At 44.4% G+C, this 19,040-nt stretch overlaps 2 protein-coding genes and 1 long non-coding RNA gene across 3 annotated transcripts; all 3 read right to left on the bottom strand.

Moving 5' to 3' along the window:
- Positions 1-1,436: 1,436 nt before the first annotated feature.
- crbn (cereblon) lies at positions 1,437-9,198 on the bottom strand. The gene is made up of 11 exons (XM_058055231.2): positions 9,049-9,198; positions 8,713-8,855; positions 8,326-8,528; positions 7,944-8,093; positions 6,088-6,250; positions 5,932-5,994; positions 5,758-5,842; positions 5,514-5,629; positions 4,875-4,939; positions 2,139-2,270; positions 1,437-1,873 (listed from the first exon to the last, which is right to left on the bottom strand). The coding sequence occupies exons 1-11, from the start codon at positions 9,119-9,121 to the stop codon at positions 1,690-1,692; spliced, it is 1,377 nt and encodes a 458-aa protein (XP_057911214.2). The 5' UTR covers positions 9,122-9,198; the 3' UTR covers positions 1,437-1,689.
- Positions 9,199-9,929: 731 nt separating this feature from the next.
- Positions 9,930-11,553, bottom strand: LOC131106245 (uncharacterized). Its single transcript, XR_009120059.2, has 4 exons — positions 11,448-11,553; positions 11,322-11,348; positions 10,894-10,916; positions 9,930-10,236 (listed from the first exon to the last, which is right to left on the bottom strand). It is a non-coding gene; the product is annotated as an uncharacterized LOC131106245 (long non-coding RNA).
- An 897-nt stretch (positions 11,554-12,450) lies between these two features.
- On the bottom strand, positions 12,451-18,167 carry LOC131106089 (proliferation-associated protein 2G4-like). Its single transcript, XM_058054850.2, has 13 exons — positions 17,965-18,167; positions 16,605-16,733; positions 16,415-16,520; positions 16,197-16,266; positions 15,002-15,094; positions 14,851-14,914; positions 14,689-14,767; positions 14,404-14,482; positions 14,195-14,328; positions 14,042-14,136; positions 13,832-13,959; positions 13,265-13,318; positions 12,451-13,190 (listed from the first exon to the last, which is right to left on the bottom strand). The coding sequence occupies exons 1-13, from the start codon at positions 18,044-18,046 to the stop codon at positions 13,128-13,130; spliced, it is 1,176 nt and encodes a 391-aa protein (XP_057910833.1). The 5' UTR covers positions 18,047-18,167; the 3' UTR covers positions 12,451-13,127.
- Positions 18,168-19,040: the final 873 nt, after the last annotated feature.

Below are 19,040 nucleotides of genomic sequence, written 5' to 3' on the forward strand. Positions count from 1 at the left end.
TTGCATTGGAGTGCACTTTTAATAGAGTAAAGCCATGGGCACGAACCAGCATCTTGGAGCTTCACAATGGTGAAAAGAGAATCCCAACACATGAATACACACAAAGATTGCGTCCTCACTTTGCCGTGTACGAGAGTACATGTACTTGCTCTCTGAGAATCACACAAAAATCCAAAACCCAACCAGAACCTTTTAAACGAGGGCCGTCCTACTTTACCTCAAAATGAGATTTAGTCAGGGTGAGGCTGGGCCGCATCAAGTATTCCACGGAATATGCTTTCAAGTATCACTTGGAGGGCTTCCGGCTTCCCAGCATGCCTTGCAGCACTTGTTTTGGTAAAAGTTGTTCAAAATGTTTGTAGTTGACAAATGTATTCTTAGTCATAATAGCAGTAGTCGTCTTAAATGTACGTGTTTATTTACCTGTTCCTTGTTGTGTTGTCATCTCACCATCACGGCCCACACTAACACTAACCTTGCTGTCAAGTAGAGCTGCCAGTTTGAGACCCCCGCAACATATAGCTGAAAAACATAATCAGCAGAGATGTACAATATGATAGCCATAACCAATAACCTTTTTATACTTACTTTTTAAATTTACCTGAATGTGTTTGTACACACCGGGAGATAAGAAGGACTGGAACAAATTAGTATTTTTGTCCTGATCAAATATCACTACCAGGAGAACCAGAGTACAGAGGGGAGGGAGCCACCTGCCGAAGCCCAGCAAGGTGCACTGTACTCGGGCACATGCCCCAAAGAGCCTCTGTGACGCCTTGCAGGTCTCTGGCAAACCTTTTACACTTTTCAAATGTTGCGTCGCTGCCATTTCAGGTGACTGATAAAGTTGAGTTTTTTTCCCCCTATTTGCGGTGCATTTGGTACATCCTTCCTCTTAAAGGGGAACAGCACTTTTTGAAAAACATTTTGCCCATTATTCACAAACGTGCGCTGTGCATGTACTTCTTGCTTTGTGTTCATGGGAACAAGGCGCATTTTTGGGGTAATGTGAACAAGCACATGAAAAACTGTGTATCATACCCTGCAGTGAAGGTAGCCTCTATGCTTATAGATATGAAGATGTACACTACATACAGTATCTTTACAGCTGGATAAATGTCCCCATTGTTAGCTTTCAAGATCATCCAAGTTTGTTGCGTTTGTGTTTTGTTTCATATTGTGGTCTTGGGGACGGTCTGCTGGTTTTTGATATTTTCTTGTTTGGATTTGTTCTGTTTTGCTAAAATTGGTTGCTTTTAGCTGGCGTTCTTCTCGTGACACGGACATGTTTACTGATATTGAGCAAAAATCACAGCAACATAAGATACAACCCAGCAGGGTTTGCTAAGGTCAACCAACGTATGCAGGTCCTTCTCTTCCTTTAAGAAGGTGTCACCTGGCAGATCCTTCCACCTGGTCTGCCTGGTCAGACCTGGTCAGTCTGAGTGTGAATTCATGGAGTGGCCTCAAAAAGCACGATACTCGCTTTGGCGTCAGAGTGCCTGCAAACATCACGATGGCAGAGTGACCAGTCTCCCTCCTACAGAGGCGGGATGACCTTTTGGGGCTAATATGATGGATGTGCTGCTAAGGGTGACGGGGTGTGATGGCGGGAGGCAGCACGCGGCCGGACACGGGGGTTGCATTGCAGTCATTCCACCACGCCACGGAGGAAACCAAGGCAGGCAGTCACAGGCAGAAGAGGCGAGAGCTCTCCCGCCCGTCGTCGCCCTCGGCCTGAGGGATGCGAGGGAGCATGGCGGAGCGGGTCAGACCCCAGAAGCGAGGCGGGGACAAGTCCTTCTTGGTGGCCGTGAACTTCCAGCCCATGTGAGAGCCACAGCTTCGGCACTGGGCAATGGTCCAGGCGTACCTGAGGGCACAAGATGTGCGTTGCATTGAGAATCCACCCTGGGCGGTGCAACAAAACGTAACACCCACAGCGAAATAACGCATCACATCCTGAAAAAGGGACACCAGCACATATAGCAGATTGCATGACACGTTTATAGATACAATAAGGTGGTAGGAGGTATACCTATAAGGTCAGTTTCCTTTTCAATAAAGAGAGAATGTCTGCCCCCTGACTGAGTCAAGAAGGTGAAGCTGGAATGTAAACAAAAACGAAGGCGAGTTACCCTGGAAACCAGCTGTGGAGCGTGGACGGCCTGCCGACGAGGTTGAGGTTGTTGGCCTTGTAGACGGTCAGCGTCTCGTGGACGTAACCGTGTGGATTGACGTAGGCGGCCATGGGACCGTACAGCGACAAACTGGGGAAGGAAAAACAGAATCAGATGGACACGCAGTCTATAGCCGCTCAAGACCGGCCCCCCCATGCTGGCTTATTTACTGGATTGGACACCAAGTGAACGGCTATACTGCACCAACCGGTCCTCAATCCAATTATCTTTCTAGATGGATGCCAGATGTACAGTGTGCCCACTTTCTTACATAATGTCATCTTGGAATAATACGAACGCGTTGGGTCTCTCCATGATGGAACTTCTTGTTTCCTGGGAAACTAATCACTTGCCACGTCCTCATAATTCAGAGTATTAGAGTCATTAAGTCATCAAGGCTGTACCTGTGATTGCTTTGTTGAGATGGACAGATCCAATTAGATGTTCAACCCTCCTTGCGTGGTGAGATGAGTCACTAGTCCAATACAAGAGTGGCAGACTCTTGGACATTTAAGGCATGGATAGCAACCTTGTGCTGGTACGACGCCGTTCCTTCAGATCTTCAACATATTCCAACTTAGTGACCCTAGTCTTAAGAGCTGTCTTCCGCTTGCCTCCATCGTTTGCAAGCCTTTCGAAGTCAGTTATGCCACATTTAGCACACGCAAAAGTGGAGTAGAGTTTGGTTCCAACGGCCCAACAGCAGATATCAAATGACTTTGATCATGCATATGACTGTGGAAAATTCATTTGGTCACAATACCATATCAATGATTGATTTGTATAGAATATATACAACATTTACACTAATCTATGAAACAACTGGTGAAGGATAATGCTGTGCATTTGGTATCAGCCACGTGGAAAAAGCTACAAAAGAGGGGCCACATCCATAAGAATGTGTGTGGGAATCGGACTAAAATGGCCTTTCCACACCTTCCACTTTTCCACTTCACCACAGAAGGTGAATGCAAAGGGACTCAGGAATGCGGTGGCCATATTTCACGAGCCTTGATTGCACAGTTATCAATCACTGAATCACTGGTGGGCTGGTGGGAAGACGACAAGGACAAGGAAGCACACTTTCGCCGAATTGGAGGTGGAGATACTGGAGAAATGAAATGAAAGTTTCATTGATGTGACTCACGGGTGCTCCCGAAACATTTGTCTTTAACCGACTCAAACAAAGACTTGAGTTTCACTGACTTACAAGTTGCTAAAAACTCACAGGAACCATGCATCCATCCATCCATTTTATATTCCGCTTATCCTCATTAGGGTGGCGAGGATATGCTGGAAACTATCCCGGCTCACTTCGCGCGAGAAGCAGGCGACAGCCAGGACTGGTCGCCAGCCAATCGTAGGACGCGTACTCCATGTAAATTCTAATTTCACTGACTCACCAGATGACAAGACTTGAGTTTTACTGACTCTCAGGTACGCAACAAACATTGAGTTTCATTGACTCATGGGATAAAAGCTCCACTTTTACTGACTCACGGGTTAAAAGCTCCAGTTTTACTGACTCACGGTTTAAAGGCTCCAGTTTTACTGACTCTCGGGTACATAACAAACATTGAGTTTTACTGACTCACGGGTTAAAAGCTCCAGTTTTACTGACTCACGGGTTAAAAGCTCCAGTTTTACTGACTCACGGGTTAAAAGCTCCAGTTTTACTGACTCACAGGTTAAAAGCTCCAGTTTTACTGACTCTCGGGTTAAAAGTTCCAGTTTTGCTGACTCTCGGGTAAAAAGTTCCAGTTTTACTGACTCTCGGGTACGCAACAAACATTGAGTTTTATTGACTCATGGGTTAAAGGCTCCAGTTTTACTGACTCACGGGTTAAAAGCTCCAGTTTTACTGACTCTCGGGTACACAACAAACATTGAGTTTTATTGACTCACTGGTTAAAGGCTCCAGTTTGACTGACTCTCAGGTTGCAACAAACGTTGAGTTTTACTGACTCACGGGTTAAAATCTCCAGTTTTACTGACTCACAGATTAAAAGCTCCAGTTTTACTGACTCTCGGGTACGCAACAAACATTGAGTTTTACTGACTCACGGGTTAAAAACACGGGTTTCACTGACTCACGGGTTAAAAGCTCCAGTTTTACTGACTCACGGGTTAAAAACACGGGTTTCACTGACTCACGGGTTAAAAGCTCCAGTTTTACTGACTCACGGGTTAAAAGCTCCAGTTTCACTGACTCTCGGGTACGCAACAAACATTGAGTTTTACTGACTCACGGGTTAAAAAACACGGGTTTCACTGACTCACGGGTTAAAAGCTCCAGTTTCACTGACTCAAGCGTTGACAAAGACTGGAGTTTCACCGACTCACAGGTGCTTGATACTCGCTCGAGTTTCAGTGACTCACAAATACTAGACAAACACTTGAGTTTCACTGACTCATGGGTGCTCGACGAACACTTGAGCTCCACTGAATCCCAAATACTACATGAACACTCGAGTTTCACTGACTCAGAGGTTAAAAAACTCGAGTTTCATTGATTCAGGTGCTCCACAAAGACTGGAGCTTCACTGACCCACAGGTGCAACTTGTTGCATACAGAAACCAACACACGGGGTGAAGGTTGAGGGACTGATCAGTAGTGAGAAGAAGAAGACCAATGACCCAGCTGATTGCTGTAGGTGACTTCAATCAATTAGTAATGGCTTGTACAAAGCTCACCTGAATATCTCCTTTTTGGTGGTGATTTCAGTGTCTTGGCACTGCTTGCAGCACAGAGACGTGCACTGAGGAGGAGACACAACAAAACATTCAAAAGGGAGCAGCTTTCTTTCAAGCGTATTTCCTTCAAAGAAATATGCTCAAATCTGCATGAATGCAGAAGTACTGACAACGAAGGTCGTAAACAGGTTTTCTATGCGTTATGTCATATTTTCTGTTATGCTGTCTAGTATATTGGGTCATAAGAGTGTGAAGGTGACAATAGGGGTGTTATTTCATGTCTGGAGGGCTCTAATCATGTTAAAAAGCATATTTATAAGTTGATAAACAGGTTTTCATTGTGTTATATGTCTTACTTTATCTTATGCTGGCTACTATATTGGGTAGTATAAGTGTTAAAGTGACAATAGGGGTGTTATTTCATGTCTGGAGGGCTCTAATCATGTTAAAAAACATATTGAGACATTTTCTAATCACAAAAATATTCCATTCATGAATACTGAATCCCACTTCAAGGAATTTCAGCGGGGTCTGGAACCAGCAAGCGGCCATAAAGGAGGGACTACTGAGGGACTAGTGAATGTACAGCATACGTATGAACATGAGTGAGTTTGGGGTGGTATTATTGTTTTGGTTTACCCGGTCCATGATGTCCAGCTCGCAGCGAAGCCTCTGAATGGCGCTGCCGATCTTCAGCAGCTGCAGCCTGAGCGTGTCGTCTATGGGCAGACAGGCCGCCACTCTGTAGGAGAAGTCTGACGGTAACCAGACAGGAGGGGAGGAAGGAAAGAGGGACAGGGAGGGAGGACAAGAACACATGGAACACAAACAAAGAGACAAATGGTGTGTGTGTGTGTGTGAGCTATAAACAGCAGAAGCTAACCTATGGCGTTGGTTGGCAGAGAGTCATCCTTCAGATTCTCATCCCACTCGTGGAGTTGTTTCTTTACCCTGTTCATGAGGGACTCCTGCAGGGACGGGAGAGACCCCCATGTTTATTGACATCATATTCTGGACAGACTGAATACTGCGGGCATGTAGCAGAGCCACTTCTCACAGAGTCATAGAGGGCGTAGACCCACGGGGGCCATGGCGTCAGACTGGCACAGTGGAACTTCCTCTGCGATGAACAACAGACCAGCACTTATTTCATTACGGCGGGACCACAAAGCAGGCATCTATCAGAGTACATAAGAGTCTTAAGAGTGAATACGTGTTGGTAGCTGCTCCACCAGCATTCCGCCTGCTTGCAGCTCTGAGGCGGGGGCTTGGAGGAAGGGTGCGTGATGAGCCTGGACAGCGGCGTTAGCTGGACAGCAGACAAGGGATCAGGAAGGATGTGTTCTGGAAGGATCTGGACTTTGGCCTGTCGGATCCTGAGGGGGCCCAAACACAGTGTTTGAGGAAACGGCTCACATCTTTTTTTAACCCAAAATAATCTTGTGTACAATAGACATACACTGAGAGGCTCCTATAAGCGTACAGGTCAGATACAGGGTCGAATTTAAGCCAATTTTCCTTTTTTTCTGCCTAAATGCATCTTTTTAATAATTTAGGGCTCACTCTGTTTGTGCCGTTGTTCTATGGAAGAAACACGCAGAGGTGCAGAAACAATGCAGAGTGAACCCTTTTCCTGCATGTTTGGAGGTGAGAGACAAATGCATGCACATGACAATATATTCATTATCCGCTTCATTTTTATTTATTGTTTGATTGATTTATTACCCTACCAGGCCTAGTGCCCAAAAGAAATCCTGTCATATTATATATATATATTGTGACACCCCAATAAATAATAATCCTACTTTGTGGAAATTCACTGATCGTGGTCGGGTCTGGGACCAATTAACTCCTATAAATGAGGATTTATTTACATTTAGGACTTTTACATTTAACTCTCTGCAATTATTGCCTGATTCCCGTTCCTTCCTGCAGAGCATTGAAACATGAGCATGATGGAACGAAGCAACAGAGATGTCACTTTCATCAGAGTGGGAGGACACCAGCGACTAATCACTAAGCTTTCCATCGCCACCGTTTCATCCGCAGAGCAAAAAAAGGTCAACGGGCTCACCAGGAGGGCCATTTGTTGTGAGCACCACGTCGGCGCCAGCAGCAAATGGGAGGAAATGTGTCTTTATGAGCTGTCAGTATTACTGATCTCCTCATTTGTGCTGATGATGGTCACGGAGGCAACTCATAGTTGCCTCTGTGATGCCAAACTCAATAAGTGGCCATGTTTGCTTTTGTTACATAAGACCAAATATACATGCCACTCTACTCCTGATGAGAAGCTGCATTTCAAAAGCCAACCTTTCCTATAAAGAGCGCGCCTGCCCTCTAGCGGTGAAAGGTAATAGTAACACTCAGCCATCAAAGTGGAACAGTCCAGGTTTGGGGAAGGCAATGTTTTTGTTTGGCAATGTCACAGTCAGGCCCGTCACCATAACTCATTTTGCTGGATGATAATTGTCTAAAAATTGCAGATTATTGTGTACAGGGGGGCTGCACGGCGGTCGAGTGGTTAGCGCGCAGACCTCACACCTAGGAGACCCCAATTCAATTCCACCCTCGGCCATCTCTGTATGGAGTTTGCATGTTCTCCCCGTGCATGCGTGGGTTTTCTCCGGGTACTCCGGTTTCCTCCCACATTCCAAAAACATGCTAGGTTAATTAGCCACTCCAAATTGTCCATTGGTATGAATGTGAGTGTGAATGGTTGTTTGTCTATATGTGCCCTGCAATTCTTGCTCCATTTAGTACAGCATTATCAATAAGAACATTCAATATGAATCACCAAGGCGAAGATCATAAATTCATCTTTGAGTTTGGAAGTGCAGTGAGACTTTGGATGAATTATTTGCTTGTGTTTGTCACAAACTTTTAGTGTTACAAAAATGACGACGCGCAAAGAGGCTCAGCCCTTTGTATTGAGTTGTGGACTCCTATAGAGCAGCTACCACAATAATCCGCACAGACAGCTTTCTAGATCTTCCACAACCTGCACCTATTCCAGCTGGATTTCCTTGAATTTCCAAAACTGATTACTCCAGGACAGTTCCGACTTACCCATCAGCTTGAGTTCTTATCTCGTGGACTTTGAATCTCTGTCTCCCGACGGCTTTCACTTTGACCGTCTCAATGCCGTACTCCTGCTCCTCCCGGTATGCGTAAATTTCAGCTGTCGTCCCAAACGACGCTTCCGGTTCACCTGAATCACTGGGGGAAAAAAACAAGCTGTGGTTAGTTTATGTGGGTTCTCTCCAGGTTCATTCCATGCAATTTTGTTGGTATGGATGGACCAAATTTTGACGCGTAGTCCTAGGGCTCCGTGGGTTCTATGGCCTAACATTGTTTTTAGAAGGAGAAAAACCGCAGCGGGCAGAAACTGCCTTTTGAAGGGTGCAGGGTGATGTCACACCACCCAAATGACATCAGTGTGGCAACGTACCTGTGTGCGAGCACGGCAAATGTTCGATCCCTCTGTATAACGCTCCTCATCATGCTGACCTCCTGCGGCCTGAAGAGCTGCAGGGGCAGAGTCTGTCCCGGCACCAGCATCACCGCCGTGTGCGGCAGCACAGGGATGGTCTGACAGCTGTCATCGTCATGGACAGTGCGTCCGTGGAACTCCTCCATGTCTGAACCCAGGTACTGCGCACACACACATACATGTGTCAGCTACATATGTTCATTTTCATTGTGCCTCTTCAACTTTGCGCTCATGTCTTTAAAGTCGGCCAGCTATACATTTTGTTCTATTTTGTTCCGTCAGCTTGCAGCTTTAGTCTGGTGTAATTGTTTTGAGTTTTGAGTCGTTTTACTGTGAAAAGCTTACACTGTGTGACGTGGGTAGACTGGGGTCAAATGTGATGATGCTGGGTTTTGTTCCCTCCTCACTGTCTCGGTCCTGAGTCTCCATGTCATCTTCATCCTGCTCCTCTTCCTCCTCCTCCTCTTCTTCTTCTTCCTCCCCGTTGCCTGTTGTTGGCCAGCCAGAAATACAACAAGCCTCTTAGGGAAACACTGGGACAGACGTAGCTAGGCAGACTGTGTGCTGACTGAATGTGGCCTGTTGCTGCGTTGATACGAGACAAATACGTCAGCTGGATGAACGTTCTTGTCAGGGGATGTTTGGTAGTGAAGTCATGTCGCCGGTAAATGGAGTGCTTACCTGGTAAGAGCTGTAGCTGGTTCCCCATGTTGTCGTTGACGTTGTCTTCACCTCCGCCTCTGTCGTCAGCCATAGCCTTATGTTTACAACGCTAACTCTTCTTCCGCGGTGTTTGGTTACACAGCAGCAGCGACACACTCGCTCACTGGCGCCCCCTGTCGAGACAGCAGGATATAAAAGATCACTTATCGTAGCTTGTTTGTACACAATTGTGGTATTTTATCCGCTTTAAGTGTTTTTACTATCATATATGAAAGTATAAATCATATGAACACAATATACCAAAAGAAGCCAGCCACAAAACGGACTTTGAGGACTAGATAGGTTCATACCTCCGTAGCCTTGTCTTTACTACGTCTTCTTCTATGGTATTTAGTTATGCGGAAGTAGTCGCACGCTAGCTCACGGGCGCCCACTGTCAACTGGTTTGTTAATTGTACACAATTGATGCTTTGTGTTGCAGACGTTTTAACTTCATCATTCTTTAATGTGTATATATAAAAGTAGTTAAAACGTAGTTTGAGCGCCAGATGGGTTCGCCGGAAAACAACCACAATTTCCACCTAATGACTCGTGTTTTAATAGCTTAATTTTAATTATGAAACCAAAAACAATCCCCGGCCCGCTCGGCAATACCCCCCATGGCTGATAGTCAGGCCTCCAAAATAGAATTGGTTAAGAAATAAAGCACTAATTTGTTTGCAAATATTAGCAGGTATGGAGGTGGTAAGGTCAGGTGAGTTCTTTACAGTCCAGTGGTATGGAAGATCAAGTGTGTACAACACCTCACTGTATTGTTGTTCCATGGAACTGTAGCCACCTCTAGTTAGCATATTTGTATATATTCTGCATACATTTGAGTTAACCAATAAAGACTGTACTTGTATCAAAATTTGAAACAGTGTTCATTTATTGTTAAACACACGACAGTTGCAAGGAAACATGTTTCATGGTCCATGAACCAAACAGCTGCAGCCAAGACGGTCCCAGGTCGGGCGGAGTCATCCTGCAGACTTTCACAGCCGGGTGGATGGACTTGTGGTCGTCGGGGAGCCACCAGGGTGGTCAAAAGTTGGCAGCACTGTGCATCCACTTCGGTCGCCGCAGTCAAACAAGTCCGACGGCCACAGCTGGCAGGATGAGGCTTACTTTGACCTTTGCCTCATCTTTCTCCTTTTTCGCTTCAGCCTAAAAAAAACCCACACGTTAGAGCAGACAGGGTTGCATTGCTTGATAGAAGCTCAAATATCTAATCAAATCAAGTTTAAGTATGAAGTTGATTTTATTGGGGATTTAAGCACTTAATTACGGTTGTCTGCACTTGGGCATTTGAGTTTAGGATCTAAAAAAATGCTCAAAGTAAACATGAAATATCAGACAAAATTACGCACACTGTTAACTCAAACTTGGGATAGTCTTCAAAAACTCATCTAGGACACCTGTGTCCCTCATGCCACTGAGGGTCAAGACACTACAGCGGGTCACTAAAGCAGGTGATTTCAATGATTAACCCTCCTTTGGTTTGAGGGAAGGAGCCGTTATATCACCTGCTGGAGAAACCGGTTGGAAAGAACCTGTAATGTCTCGGCCCTCCATGGCATTGAGTTTCACCAACACATTTAGAACCAGCAGCATGTAACTGGAGGTTTGACATTTTTTTGTACAAAATCACTTGTTTTAACAAAATCTAAGGCAGAGTTGCATTCCTTCTGTCAGTAATTGACCTCTAAGGACACATGGAAGCTACAACTCCAAATAGAAGTTGTGGAGAAGCACCTAATAGCTTCACAGTACCATTTAAACAAACACTCCACATTCACTTTCTGCATCAACGTTAACGCTCACCTGCGCATGCGCTTCTTCCTCCACTGTAACAGAAGAAAGCATTAATGTGCAGCAATACCCAACACGTGTTTTGCAGATATACTAGGTTTTTAAGTGCTAATGTTAGTGCTAAGTGTGCGATGGCTGTCATAATGCAAAGGTTTGTGCAGGTTACAGACATTCTGAAGTAAAAACGCCCAAATTCAGTTTTGGAACAGAGCATCCCTCACAGCAGGCCCCAAGTTAGCATTAGCATGCAGGTAAATACGCTCCAATAATTCATCCAGAGTCATTCAAAGTCTTAGGACAGAACATAAATAAAACCATGATAAAGAGCTGAAACACGTTCTTTTAATAAGCCTGGTTAAAATAAATCTGTTGTAACAATTTCATGCTTCAGCCTCGGCCGCTAACAAGATGGGCTAATGGCTCAAACAATGTGTTCTTACCTTAGCTCTCATCGTGTGGAGAGGAGTCTGTTCAAAGGAAAGATAAAAGAAATGTTATTAGTTGTGGATGATCAATAAATTGGAGAGATTCGTTCGGATTGCGATGAGAAGAAACAAGCCAGTTACCTCAAAGCGAGAAGAGCAACGGAAAGAGGATGTGACGAAGAAACAGGGCTGTATTTATTAGTGTGATGACGTCATCTTCAAGCGACATGATGCCGAATCGCTGATGGCATGGTGGGAATTGTAGTTTTATTTATGTTGGGCGGACCAGCGCTAAAAAGGTCATTCCACCTGATCAAAAGATGTATTCATGATACTGGGTTTAAATTCTAAATGATTGTTAGTAAAAAGCCTATTTAGGAATATTCAGCAAGGGTTACTATTAAGGATTTGCCTCAATGCACCTTTCCTTCATGAAACGTACAAATGAAAATACCTAAAACAGGGCAATAGCCATAAAACATTTCATCCAAATTGCAAACTAAATGTCATTTCATTTTTCTTTTAAAACACATTAAATTTATCATTATATTCCAGTGAATCGTTTGTTACAATACTGTAACTATTCATTAGAAATACCAGTTTTTGAATGAGCTGCTATTTGTCCTACATTTTTGACGGTCGTTGAACGCACCACCCTACCGTTCTCTGACGCTCTTTTGCCAAGGTAGCACTGTATATGACAATAAAAACTATATATATATGATACAGTAGATCCAAATAACTTTGGTCTTGCTACAAGAGCCATCTGCTACGGCTTTGAAGCTAACTTTACCAATCTAAATACTCTTTTCTTTCTCCATTTCCCATCAATATTTGTTCCAGCTTGTGGCTTCAACCATACTACGGTAGGGGGCGGGGGTCAAACAGGAGGAGTGCACGTTAGTCACGTGTCAAAAAGATAACCGCCATTAAAAGATTAGTTATTACACAAACTTGCTTTGTCACCAATAAGACAAAGCTTATAATACAGTATACTGCCCATCAGCGGTTTGGTTTTCACATCAATAAACAGAATATATCAATTTTTTCTATAGTGTACAAAGTTGAAAGACCAGTCGGTTGCTGGTGTTCCATGCAACTTCTGGGATGAGTCAAAGTGTAGAAAGGCACATGACAATAAATAAATAGTAAAGGTTAGGCATAAATGCGCCTTTATTGAAAACAAAGGAGTATGAAAAGGTTTATTGTGGTTACTTGAAACGTAGTTTTTGCCCACTAAATGAGCTGCACTGCACACCTGAACCCACAACTCCTCCAATGTGAGATGATCGCTGGAGAAGCATCAAACCCTGACGGCTTCTCTCGTCACGGAGGTCATGGCAGTAAATTTAGCGTTTGTTCCCATAACAGCTTGTTCTCAGTTATTCTTCCAGAAAAACCCCAAAACTGGTCCAGGCAGGATGATGGCCAGGTTCCGTGACTCTACAAACACCTTGTGGAACTCTACTTAGATGATGACTACGTTCCCAGGATGTTCATCAGTAGCTACGATCGGTGCATCATTTGACTAAGATGACTTATGTTCCAAGCTGTGGCCAACGTCATGGAGGGAATACTTCTGCTGGAATTACAGTATGGTGCGTGTGGTGGGGGAGTGGGAGGGGGGTCAATTGCAGTTGGTGCAGTAGCATGATTCAGCAGTTGACCATGTCTCTCATGAAATATTTACTCGAGGCCCCCTACTGCTTGTTGGCCAAATTGTGAAACATCAGAATGACTAGAGGACAGTTGGGGGGAGGAGGGAGGGGGTCTTGCTTCTCTTTGGGGTCTCCTTGCATGGGCACGAAGGCGGTACCGTATTCATTCCGCCGCTTCCGTTTCCTCACTGGTCTGTCCGGCAGCGTTTTCCGCCGTCTTTGAGGCCTGAGGGACGTGACAGCAAAAGGAGCGTACGTCATTGATTGACAAACACGAGCCACGTTGTGTTGGAAAAGTACCTTCTTTTTCTTCTTCTTTTGTGTTTTCCGGCTTGCAGAGCTCTGTAGTAAAGTCTGGAAAAGACAAGGATCAGGATGAACGTGTTTTACAGGCAATAAAAGAGCCACTTCCTGCCTGTTTGGAGGCGGGAACGAGGTAAACAGACACATGCATTATTGGGATTAATTTATTCGCCCTAAATTCGGGTGTATACTTTGTTCTCAAACTTTGGAACCCGGCGGCTACATGGAACAACTAATATGTGGTCATGGTGGTTACACTTGCTGTACTTCAGAACTACTACTAAGTGTTTAAAGGGGGCCCATGATTAGATTTTCTGTCCTTTTGCAATGAGTTGTGGAGTCCTATAGACAACTTTAGATCTTCCAGAATCTGCACCTATTCCTGTGAAAACATTCTCATCGGAGGAGCACGCGTTCACTCCGCACGCTCATTGGACAGGGGAAGAAAGTGGTGTGAAAAGGTCATTTTCATTGACAGGTCGTTGGGATCATCCATTCCAGGTAAATATATCATACAGCAGACCAACACAGTCATAGATGGGATTTACAGAAATTGACTCGTACCCTTAGCTCTGGGTCCTGGACCTCATGCTCCGACTTGTAGAACTCGGGCTCAAAGGGGCCGCTGGTGATTCTGTGAGGGCCGTTGGCCATCAGCAGCACTGTGAACTTAAACTGAGCTACCAACTCTCCTGAGAAGAAAAAGACACCACCAGATATGGGTGATGAACAGAGGTGTTTGATGCCGATGGTGAAGAAAGCCAACATCCTCACCTTCTTTCTCATGGAGGACGCTGAAGGGCTGCAGCAAGTCGTGCTTGGCACATTCCACCACTCCCAGCCGCGCTTTGGCCTCGTCCTCGAACGCTCTGAAAGCAAAAGACTTGAGCTCGATTCCCAGGGAACAGCCAGGCTGGAGCTTTCTACCTGAGAGTGAAGGGCATGGCGTCGAAGCGCCGCTCGACTTCGCTGAAGAAAGTACGGGACGTCTTCATCTTCAGGCCGTACTGCTTGCTGGGGTCCCGCTTGTAAATGGTGGTCCTCAGACCTCCGTCTCTGGCCTGAGGTTAGACGGGAGGATCCTCATGCTGGTACCCCAAAAGGACTCAAACATCTGACAGCATCGGACCACTGACCTTCCCTTCGCCCGTGCTGACCAAGACGTCCACGGCGTAAACTTCATGCACCTCAAACTCCGCCTTCTCGTGGTCCTTTCTGACAACACACAAACACGGCAGCAAGTATTTCAATTTCTACTCGGAACCGCAGGACGTGTGGTACAACTTCAGTCAGCACGGTATGTCTGGGTCAGGACCTGGTCCCCCCAATCACAAACCAGGTGCGGGTGTTTCAAAACACTGGATTGGAATCCTGGGTTAGTTAGTGATGAACACTCCTGAGGCTGGTGCCAGTAAAACTACCTTTGCTGGTCTGTGGGGTTCTGAATGATGGTCTTCTCTCCATCAATAACATGCTGCTTCAGCTGATGAGACAGCATACCTTCAAAAGGAAAGACGAGATTTTTACATATGACATAAACAAAGCATTACAAATATTTCAAAGAGGACTAAAGAGTTACTCACCCTCGATCGGTGAGCATTTGAACGACTGGGATATCTTATTCCAGGCCTCTGTCACCTGAATGTTCTGTATATTTCAAAGTATATTTGTGTGTTTCAAGGTGCGGCATCTCGTTTGGTGGAAGACGAGGACCTGAAGGCGCCATAAACCTACCTGGTTACCAGGCTTGACCAGGCGAAGAGCAGCTTCCGCACACAGATGGGCTGCTTTGACCACATCGGCTTTGCGGCCCGTGACCGGGTTCTCCTGCAGCCAGGATAAGAACGTCAGTGCGGAGGAAGCCAAAAGGGAAACTAGCCGTTGCTGCACTGTTTATTTCTGGGTCTCAAACATTTGACCTAGAGGCGGCTCCAGTGAACAGGGGAGCTAAAGCCATGTGCACATTAATTTTAATGTAATATTTAAAACTAGGGATGTCAATACATAAAAGTATTTAAGCTCCATTAATCGTATTTGTCCATAGTTAACTCATAATTGCAGATGAAAATGTTGATATCAAGTAAAGATGTAAATCTCTGTAGAAACGAGTTCATAGGCAACTCAAATTTGATGTAAAGGAATGTCAAATTTGGAAATCTGGGCCATTATTTTATTCCAAGAATAATATACAATACCATAGTTTTTGCACGTTTCACATGAGTAGTGTTTTGTCCCACTTTGAGAGTAATGTTCAAATCCGCATTGCTGTGGTGACTGTTTTGAGACTTCGCTCACAAATGCATGCCGCACAAGACGCTTTCTCTCTTCCAGTGAAGGGCATCTCTATATCTTTCAAGATAAAATCATCAAACATTCAATTGTTTCCCGTTTATAAACAAGGTACCAAAATGAGAAGACATTTCAATGGGAATTGGTTTGGATATAACATTTTATGAAAGACCCTGTACTAGTAGTATTTTTCTGTATATTTTTAAATTTTGGATATTTCTGTTAAGCAGGATATGAAAACCAAGCATATCGCTCATATGGATATAGACACATTTTAGCATATTTCCACAGCATTTCAGTCCAGCTTCAGCTTCTGAACGACTCCTGTATTCATTCTAAATTTTTTGGACCTTCTCAAAGTGTTTCCGATTCGCTCGTCATCTAGTTTTAATCAACACTGCTGTTTCTGGCGGTCAATTCAAATGTTGACCTCTTGAGAGAAGCTACTTCTAGGTCACTTGACACAGGACTGAAATTGTCTGATACCAATCACATGGATGGTATATTTTATATGATGATATATTTTTCACTTTATTTATGATGAGGGCTATTGAGCAGGGATGATAACGGGGAATATGGGTTCCACCGCACGTGTTCTCAGAAGAGGAAGTGAAAGAACAAAAAATGAAATCCGTCTCACCTTAGTGGCTGCCACCACAAAACTGTGTGCAACGTTGGCAATGAAGCCGTCCACGTGAACGCCCAGGTCACTGTGGAAACAAAAAGAAAATACTCAACACAGCTTGCTAACCCACTCAGCTGGCTTCACAGAATACCCCCATGCACAGCCAAAGAAGAAGACAAAGCTGCATACACAGAAGGAATGAAAGGGAGGGTGGGGAGGAACACAATGCCTACATTTTCACCAGATCTCCATCTTTCAGCGTGTAGTCGGGATCGCTCTTCAGCGGGGAGAAGTGGCAAACGCAGTTATTGACAGACACGCTGGTGGGGAAGGCAATGCCTGCAAGCGAGGAAGAAGACAGAAACACAAACTTCCCTCAGAAAACAAGTCGATGGGAGCTCATTCTCCTTCTCGTCCTCGTACCTTTCTTCATGTCCTTCTCCTTCTTGAAGACCTTTCCGGTTTCTGCCATGATGTAGGCGTCACCCTTTTCGCAGAGGCTCAACACCGACATGCCGGGCTTGGCTGCTTCCATCACCAGACGCAGGGCCTCTGAGGCGTGCAAAAGTAAAACGCAGGGATACAAACATGGCAGATTTTTGATCAAGACGGAGCATTTGTAGGACACCAAATATGACACATTCAGAAATCTTTATAAGGATCCTCTTTGTATATTTTGAAAATGTTAGTCGTAACGGAAATTGTTCTGCTACACATAATATTGATAAAGTACAGGAGCTCTTGAAATGCAATAACAATGCACCACCATCACCCGCGTTAATTCGGAAGACGAGCACCTTGAAAGCTTTTTGTTTTGCTTCTGACCCACACCAGCTATAGTTATGGGCTCAAATTACAACTTTATCAAGTTAAAGTCTAAAAATCATGTAGTGTCCAATCATGAAGTGACCACTAGTATACATATTTTGGTAAGATTTGTCACTAATTTCCATGAACTTAATTAAGATTGTACAGCTATTCTTTTGCATGTTTTTTTTTTTACATGACAGTGAATGCAGTCTTCACCTTTGGTTTCCGCTGACATCACATGTTAGTGTGAGAAGCACCTTCTGTTTTGCTTCTAACAGCTTCTAATCAGCTTCAGTTATGAGGCCAAGTTATGAATAAAACTTTATTTATAAAAATCAAACAAACAAGTGGCATATAAAAAAGTAAGCCTTTTCTGCCAATAATATCAATATGGTGTGATCAAGCATAAGAGCAGATTTCATTTCAAAGGAAACTGCAGAATATATGGTCTTAATAGTGAGTGTGGGGTTTGGCTCGACTTTTGCAAGCACGGATTACTTTACTGTGCTTAATGTTGGCAGCTCCATTATCGTAGCCTTTTACCCACCAACAACTTAAAGTTCCTGTTAACTAATTCCTGGTAATAAAACGATCCTGACAAACTTTGCCTGATTTAATTCCCCACCTTGCATGACAAAAGTTGACAAAAATGAACAGTTGATTGAGCTAGGTAACTTAAGGGTACCTGTCTATTTGCTAACATTGGTTGAATGAAAAGGGGCTAACTGGGCTAATAGTAAGCCTTACGTGTGGTGTTATTTACAGACAGGAGTCAATAGCAATAAAAGAGCTAACATTAGCCACGGCTGGACGACCCTCGCCTGCACCTGCTAACCAGCTAGCATACTATGCTAAGCTCTGCTAGGCTAGGCGCTGGCTAGCTAGCTAGCTAGCGTAGCATGCGTGAGGATCGCATGTAAACCACATGGCTGCGCGTAAGGCCGATAAGAACGCTTACACGGCGGCGACTTACGATTGGCAATGTCGCCCCCCATCTTGTACTTGGTGACCACCAGGTCATCGGCAATGGTCTGCTCCTGTTCGTCGTCGGACATCTCGGCAGAGTTTGTCAGTTGAATCGGCCGTCAAGTGACTCGAATCCCCGCGACGCCCAGCTCGGCTCGTGTCGGCTTCAGCCTCAGTCAGTTGCCGCCACTGGAGGGGTGGGCGGGAGAGGTGGGCGGATCGAGCCCAATGTCGATGATATTGGTATCGATTCACTACGCGGGCTTTGAGATCGATATTTTTCACATCCAATTCACACAAATTAGTTTTTTGTTGTAATATATTGTAAATGTTTATACAGTGTTATATTGTTGACAAACCCCAAGCTTCAATTGTAGTTGTTGGCTTTATTTTGATCAACAATTTGTATGTAAATAAGTGGTATCACTACTATATTACTATGTTGACATTTTCTTATATTATTTCTATATTAATACTGTACACTGTTAAATGTCCTCTCACCAAAAAGACAGCTGGAATAGGCTCCAGCATACCCCCGCGACCCTAGTGAGGATAAAGTGGTATAGAAAATGGGTGGATGTTAAATGCACAAATAAAGTTAAACCGTAAAGAAAAATGTAAACAACATCCACTACAAATGGATTATCACTATTAGTGTATTAATAGCCAAATCACAAATAATCAAGTACAGAAAAAAATATATATCGATATCGGCAAAGATGTATCGATTTGGTATCAGACACCAAAATGTGAAGTATCGTCCAAGCCCAGGCGGTTGCAGCCCTCACTTGAGCGCTTAAGCCCCTCCCTCTTGAATGTGACGCTCTACGTCACGGCGACGTCAAAACACCCGCCAAATTGTCAAGTACTGCCGTCCGTGGCCTACAACACTTTCGGACCCACGGACGGGATGCTATTTAAGTTTTATGTATTACAGGAACAACATCAAATTAAAAAGGATACAATTAACACGTAGCCACCATCACATTGTTTTTCTGTCCAAGATTGTTGATTGTTGGTGTTTGACGAGGGTGTGTGTGTGTGTATAACAAGCTAGCATGAATTCAAGTTGAGGACCACAAA

The sequence above is a fragment of the Doryrhamphus excisus genome, linkage group LG18 (assembly GCF_037039965.1).
Source record: "Doryrhamphus excisus strain RoL-2023G ecotype Guam linkage group LG18, RoL_Dexc_Guam_v1.1, whole genome shotgun sequence".
Taxonomy (NCBI): Eukaryota; Metazoa; Chordata; class Actinopteri; order Syngnathiformes; family Syngnathidae; genus Doryrhamphus; species Doryrhamphus excisus.

Bases quoted from the DNA above. Each gene is read 5' to 3' on its own strand.
- crbn (XM_058055231.2), bottom strand. From the start codon at position 9,121: ATGGCTGACGACAGAGGCGGAGGTGAAGACAACGTCAACGACAACATG. The intron at 8,856-9,048 runs GTAAGCACTCCA...GGCCAACAACAG, and splicing joins CCAGCTACAGCTCTTACCAG to GCAACGGGGAGGAAGAAGAA. The intron at 4,940-5,513 runs GTAAACCAAAAC...TCTCCTCCTCAG, and splicing joins AGCTGGACATCATGGACCGG to TGCACGTCTCTGTGCTGCAA.
- LOC131106089 (XM_058054850.2), bottom strand. From the start codon at position 18,046: ATGTCCGACGACGAACAGGAGCAGACCATTGCCGATGACCTGGTGGTC. The intron at 16,267-16,414 runs GTAGGCATTGTG...TTGTTTCCACAG, and splicing joins GATGGAGATCTGGTGAAAAT to TGACCTGGGCGTTCACGTGG. The intron at 15,095-16,196 runs GTGAGACGGATT...TCCTGGCTGCAG, and splicing joins TTGTGGTGGCAGCCACTAAG to GAGAACCCGGTCACGGGCCG.